This window comes from Loxodonta africana, chromosome 16 (assembly GCF_030014295.1).
Source record: "Loxodonta africana isolate mLoxAfr1 chromosome 16, mLoxAfr1.hap2, whole genome shotgun sequence".
Taxonomy (NCBI): Eukaryota; Metazoa; Chordata; class Mammalia; order Proboscidea; family Elephantidae; genus Loxodonta; species Loxodonta africana.
Window position 1 is genome coordinate 67,006,625 of NC_087357.1, and position 7,011 is coordinate 67,013,635.

Consider the following 7,011-nt stretch of genomic DNA (forward strand, 5'->3'; position numbering starts at 1 on the left):
AGAGAGGTGAAGTGACTTGGCCAAAGTCACACAGCCAGTAAGTGGTTGGGATTTGAATTCAGGCATTCTGGCTGTAGAGCAGTGGTTCTTATCCAGGGTCAGTTTTGCTCCCAGGAGACATTTGGCAATGTGCAGAGACATTTTTGGTTGTCACACCTGGGATGTGCTACTGGCATCTAGTAGGTAGAGGCCAGGGATGTGGCTAAACACTCTACAGTGCACCAGGCAGCCCCCACTCCCAACAGTTATCCAGCCCAGAATGTCAGTAGTTGCCGAGGCTGAGAGGCAGTGCTCCAAAGTTTTTGTTAGGCTGCATGTCACCCGAGGCACTGATGAAGCATTAGTGTGTCTTTTTGCAGTGCTTTGTCCTAGGCATCTTGTGACTACATTTAATGAAATTAAATGAAAATTACTTTTCTTCCAGGTGAATCAATTCCAATAAGACTATTTTTAGCGGGGTATGACCCAACTCCAACAATGAGAGATGTGAACAAAAAATTTTCAGTAAGGTACTTTTTGAATCTAGTCCTTGTCGATGAGGAAGACAGAAGGTACTTCAAGCAGCAGGTACGGTTCCTCCCAGGCTGGTATTTTGTTCTGTGGCAGTTTTAAAAACATCTAGAAAGCACTCACTTTTCTAAGCTTTATTGCACTGGGCTATAAATAAGTATAAGGATATGGTAAGGAAGTAGGCGAGAATGGAATCCTGTTGTGACAGGTCCCTCCCTAATTGTCCTACAGGACTCCTGAATGGGGTTTAATTTGGCAGGAGTTTTCTTTTAAAAGTTTTTTTTTTAAATAATAAAAACAATATCTGCTTTTTGTTTTTTTAAAAAAATGCGGTCAATAAAGAACAGAGGATGAAGTAAAAGTCTCCGGAAAATCCACCACCACTCACTTGATTCGTTTTCCAGAGGAGTTGTTTTTTGTTTTTCTACTAAGTGTCTTGAATGTGTGTCCCTTGTGAGCACAGAGAGACCTCCATTACCACTTTCTAATGGGTACATAGTACCATGTGTACTTGATGCATTTTTTCATTTACACTTTTCCTTTCTTAAGCAATTGTTATAAATGTCCATGAGATGACCCAGTTCTAATACTTTTTCATCTAAAGTGTTCATCATAAACCTTGTTTTCATATGAACATCAATTAAAAGCCTTAGGTGAATTTTGAATTAAGACTGATTAGAATGGGGTTTTATGTTCTGAATTAGATCAATAAATATTTGAATGTCAAATATTTGTGTTCAAAGTGAAGAATACAGAACTATTTTTTGTAAACATGGTCTATCCTCAAGGTTCTCACTTTGCAGATGGGGGAAATAAGAACAATTATATAAGTTAATTAACAGTTAAATAAGTTTGACAGTCATTTAGAAGAGACAACACTTAGTCCAGCAATCTTGCCATAATGCTGTATAATTAAACATAAGAAACTTATAATTTCAGAATAAATGACATGAAATTTACAATTTCGCCATCAATTCTATTATGGCAGCACTGTTGGAGTAAGTGTATTGCTTCCCATGGGCTCACATGTTTAGTCTGGTACGTGGGTTTAAAACAGCCAGTCATGATTCGACGAAGCAAATTACAGAAATTGAGAAGAGATTTCAGGATGGATAGGTTAAAATTTAGATAGGCAGAGGCATAGGGATTTGAAGAATATATAGGGCAAGAGGCTGGGCAAGTTTATCTGGAGTGCATGAGAGGTACAGAGTAACTCAGTTTGGCTGGTGGAGGAGGGAGGTGTAGCTATGGAAGGGGTAATATTGGTAAATTAGATAAAGGTTTTAGAAGGCCATGAATGCCTGGATGGAGATTTATCCTGGAGGCACTGAGAACTGTTGAAGAGCAATCCAAGCAGTGTCTTAGGAAGATCAATCTGGCGGTGAGGCATTGGTGGGTCAGTGGTAGAATTCCCAGCTTCCCTCAGGTTCGATTCCCAGCCAGTACACCTTATGCACAGTCACCACCCATGTGTCAGTGGAGGCCTGTGTGTTGCTGTGATGCTGAACAGGAGCTTCCAGGCTAAGATGGACTAGGAGGAAAATCAGATCTTTCAGACTGTCTACGTCTGAAAATCAGCCAGTGGGAATCCTGTGAATCACAATAGTTCAGTCTACAACTGCTCATAGGAATGGCGCAAGGCCGGGCAACGTTTTCCATCATGTATAGGGTCGCCACGAGCCTGAGCTGGGGGCCGACTCATTGGGAGCTCACAACAACAGTCTGGTGGGGCTATGAAGAAAGGAGCCTTAGGCAAGGGAGGCAGAACCATCTACCAAGAAGCTATTTTAATATCTAAGGTTGAAGTGACAAGGGCCTCAATGAGGGCAGTGGAACAGAAACCAAAAGACTTTTTTTGAGAAATGTTTTAAATCAGTTAATAGCTAGGATTTTGTGCTGGTTGGGTTAAGGCGGTGATGTGCTGGTCTGGGGAACAGGGAAGGCAGAAGAGGCAGTCTAGGATTAGAACTGGAAGAAAGTGGGTCAGTTAGGAAGGAGGAGGACTTTTGGAGAGAAGAATTTAATTCTGTTGCGGTTAAAACTGAGGTGGTCTCTCTAAGGTGAAAATTTAAGGCGTAACACAAGACCGTTCATTTGTTGCTATTTTGCATTTATTTTACTAGGAGATCATTTTATGGCGAAAAGCTCCAGAAAAACTGAGGAAGCAGAGAACCAACTTTCACCAGCGATTCGAATCTCCAGAATCACAGGCATCTGCTGAACAGCCGGAAATGTGAACTGAAAGGAGAAGACAAAACAGAACGCCCTCCCGTAACTGCTGAGATTCAGTTCAGCGGGTTAAAGGTGGCTGCAGTGTGTAGGGGGAGAAAAGGCCAAAACTCCATTTGTAATAGTCTTCCTTTATCTTACAGTGCTGCATTTATTTTATGATATAACTAAATATTGTTCATGTATATACATTTTTAAAAATGTGCTTTCTTTTAAACACTGGAATTTTCTTAAGCTGCCTTTTTTTTTTTTTACTGCTCTCTTTGATTTGATAAGCACTCAGATATGCATAAGCATAGGCATTAAAGATTTTCCTGTGAATAGGCTGATATTTGTAATTTTGCTTTCTTTCTGCATAGTATTGATTATCAGTCTTTTTCTTCTCCCTTTTGATGCTAATTCGCTACATGCAAAAATTTAAATATTTGTGTTCGAATAAAATTAGAAAACCTGAGTGGCCCTTACATCCTGCAAAGTTGTAAAACCTGGCATATCTTTTTTTTGGAGAACTACATTTACGTGTTTAATGTGTATTTGAGAAATACGTAGGGAGTGTTTCACTGTAGGTGCTTCTGAGTCTACCATTCAGTGGCTTCCTAAATTTGTATCCTCTTTGAAGTCTTCTGTGGTATGAATATTTATTGTTTTTCAAGGGATTATGTAGCATGTCATTGTGGTGGCCTTACTCTTTTTTTTGTGGGGGAGGGGACACATATTAAGTAACTATTTTGCTACTTTCCAGCAGTACCACTGTGTGTGTTTCCTGCAATGTGTAGTTGACCCTGTGTTGGCATTTTTGAATTTGTTAAAATTATAATTTTTCTGTAAGTACTTTGACATGTGTACCCCTTTTTTAAATGTAAGGAGTCTTTTCGCCACATATACACAAATACGTTATCTTGACCTCAAAAATGTATTCTCTTCACTTTTCAGGGGAAATTTTTGCAATGGGAGACTCAGCAGGACCTGTGAAACACACAGTTACCCAGATCTGGACAATTTCCTGTTTGTTAAACTGGAACTTTGGCTTGTTCACACTAAAACTTAAACCTCACTCACTCTTCTTAGTTTTTTTAAACATTGAATTCAGTTCACTTGTTCAGTGTCTCTAAAACAGGCTGCAGTCATCTGTTCACATGCATGGGGTCTGATACACTAAATGTGGGGTGTAGGTACCAAAATGAAGCCTGCTTTGTGGAAACTACTTTCACTTACGGTTTTTGTACCAATATTTTTTATACACTTCAGTGCAGATCTTGTCAGTTAACCTTACTTTATGAGTAAGCTAAGTAACCCCAACTGCTTTCTTTAAACCTGTTTACTATTAGGGCACTTTGATAAAAAGAGCAGTAACCAACTTCTTTACTGGTGAAAGGTTCCATGTACCACGTGCTGGAGCGTCTATTTTACATGTGGGTATCTGTGAGTGGTAATGTTTTCCTTCATGTAAGTGCCTGTTTAGAGTTTCAAAATTTTAAAAATGCCAGATATTTTCATGGTCACTTGCATGTAGTAATCTAGAAATATTCAAAGAAATTTTGAAAATCAGTTGTATTTAACCAGCCTCAAATTGTGCAGCCATGATGTACAATAAAGAATTTGAAACATACTGAGCTTGCTTTTTCAGTGATTAAAATAGCTCTGTTCTCAAATTTGTTCACATTGTCAGATCATTGCTGAAGACAGGACTGTTCTGTGGTTTAGGAAGCACGATTACGATGATGAGGTTTTTATAAAAGTTACCTGTTTCAATTTTAAATGGTCAGCTGGCTTAACAACACTGTCCATACACAGGATGTTTATTCATTTTTGCTTGAAACCTGCTGCATAACCAATTTGAAAAATAAAATGGTAGTTTAATATTTGGTGATTTAAGTCAAAAGTCTGCCAGTTAATTAGAAATAAACTTGAGAATGAAATGTCTTTTAAAAAGAGTATGGTGTCCAATCCAACGGTTCTCAGCCTCGGCTGCTTAGAATCACCTATGCAGCTTTTTAAAATATCCATGCTCAGGTCCTACCCAGGCCAGTAAAATCAGAATCTCTGGGGCTGGGACATCAGCATTAAAAAAGCTACCCAGGGTTGAGAACCACTGAGCTAAACCATTTGTTATTTCTCCCACTCACCTGAGATGCCATCAAGTTGATTCTGATGCATGGTGACCCCTGTGTGCCAGAGGAGAACTGCTCCATAGGGTTTTCAGCAGCTCATTTTTCAGAAGTGCATCACCTGGCCCTTCTTCCAGAGTCTTCCAAGGAGCCTGAGTGGATTCGAACCTCCAGCCTTGCTGTAAGCAGTCCAGCATGTTACTAACTTTTTGTGCTACCCAGGGACTCCTTTTCTCTCACTAGTGAGGCATTTTTTCATTGTTTTGATCCTGATAGAGCAGAATATTTAGTTAAAATTACCAGTTACCACATGAGCCAGTCAAGTCTTAAGTTTTATGCTGTTCCTTTGATATTCAGTTGAATCTGCTGAGTATATACACGAGTTGACACTCGATGGAATATATATGCCTTTAGGTTTCAGCCACATAAAAGCACAGCGAAGAAAATGTGTGACCTTAAATACAAGACTTGGGGTCTTCTATGAGCATAAATCTTATGTCACTCCCCTATCTAAAATCTTCGAGTGACTGAAATACTTCCAGGATAAAGTTCAGATTGAATACTGCAAAACACACCTTCAGCTCTAGTTATGCTACACTGTTTTGTGTTTTCAAAAATCACTGTGCAAAGTATTAAAAAAAAGTTGCCATCGAGTCAATTCTGACTCATAGCAACCCTATAGGACAGAGCAGAACTCTGCCTCATTGGGTTTCCAAGGAGCAGCACCTGGTGGATTCGAACTGCTAACGTTTTGGTTAGCAGCTGTAGCTCCTAACTACTACGCCACCAGGGTTTCCAACAAAGTTATGGAAGTAGAAATTATATATATAGCTATGCAATAACAAATATAAATTATATATATATAGCTATGCAGTGATGGGAAACCTTGGTGGTGTAGCAGTTAAGAGTTACGGCTGCTAACAAAAAGGTGGTCAGTTTGAATCCACCAGGCCCTCCTTGGAACCTCTATGGGGCAGTTCTACTCTGTCCTATGGGGTTGCTATAAGCCGGCATCGACTTGATGGCAATGGGATGCAGTAACCATCCTCAAGTACATACTAACTCCCCCTTTGGCCTGTTTCTCCCAATGTTAGCACTTCGTGGTGGAAAGAACAATTTGCTTTGAAGTCAGAAGGACTTAGATCCGTATTTGACTCCACATAACACTGAGACAAGTTACTTAACCTTACTGAACCTTATCAATAAACCTGGTGACAATGGTACCTTTAAATGGTTGTGAGGCATATTAATAGATTAGAAGGAATAAAAGCACTTGCCTCAGCTGCATATTAAATGTTTCGTTTGTTCCTCATTCTCCCAGTTTTCAAATCTAATGAGACATCCTAGCTTAATGCCATTTTCTGATGCCATTTTCTGTCATATGTGGTCAGTCACTAAATTGTCTAGGATTCCTTCATAGTTTCTCCATTCCCGTCCTTTCCACACACACATTCCCTGACATAATCCACACTAATCCACTATCTCCTGCTAGAACTATTACTGTAGTTGGTTTGCCTTTTTTGCGGGGTCTGTTTGTCCCATTCTAGGCACTTTCTAAATGAACGACTTCTCAAAAACGTAGGGACTGATTTGAAAATTCTTCAATATGCCTTTTCCAACATTAAGCCCTGCTTACTTAGTTACATCATTTCCTCTGACCACAATTTCCTTACCGCTTCTGTCTTTATTAAGTCTGGCAGAAATCTCCCTGTTGTTAGTTGCCGCCAAGCTGACTCCGACTCATGGTGACCCCATGTGTGCAGAGTAGAACTGTGATTCATGGGGTTGTCAAGGCTGTGACCTTTCAGAAGCAGATCGCTGGCCTGTCTTCCGAGGCACGGGGGGGGGGGGGGAGAGGGGGAGGGGGGCGCGGAGGGTTCAAACCACCAAGCTTAGGGTTAGCAGGCAGGCGCTTAACTGTGTCACCAAGGGACGTCTACGGCTCTGAAACTGCTCCTTTTTCTGAACTCCCACTAGCCAATTAGAGTAAGTACAGTTTAATGTAAGGAGCCCTGGGGGTGCAATGGTTACATGCGTAGCTGCTAACCGGAAGGTCTACTGTTGGAACCCGCCAGCTGCTCCATGGGAGAAAAGACCTGGCAATCTGCTCCCTGAAGATTAAAAAAAAAACAGATTACTGCCTAGGAAATCCTGTGGGGCAGTT

At 40.5% G+C, this 7,011-nt stretch overlaps 1 protein-coding gene and 1 long non-coding RNA gene across 3 annotated transcripts in view; one reads left to right on the forward strand and one right to left on the reverse strand.

The window, feature by feature from the left end:
* VPS26A (VPS26 retromer complex component A) overlaps positions 1 to 4,348 on the forward strand; it is a 29,660-nt gene extending 25,312 nt beyond the window's left edge. For both annotated transcript variants that reach the window (XM_003409304.4, XM_023547020.2), the window contains exons 8-9: positions 425 to 567; positions 2,634 to 4,348. In XM_003409304.4, the coding sequence (XP_003409352.1) occupies positions 425 to 567; positions 2,634 to 2,747 (257 nt within the window). In that variant the 3' untranslated portion in view covers positions 2,748 to 4,348. The remainder of the gene's footprint in view (positions 1 to 424; positions 568 to 2,633) is intronic.
* LOC135227937 (uncharacterized) lies at positions 4,230 to 6,674 on the reverse strand. The gene is made up of 2 exons (XR_010318114.1): positions 6,521 to 6,674; positions 4,230 to 5,116 (listed from the first exon to the last, which is right to left on the reverse strand). It is a non-coding gene; the product is annotated as an uncharacterized LOC135227937 (long non-coding RNA).
* Positions 6,675 to 7,011: the final 337 nt, after the last annotated feature.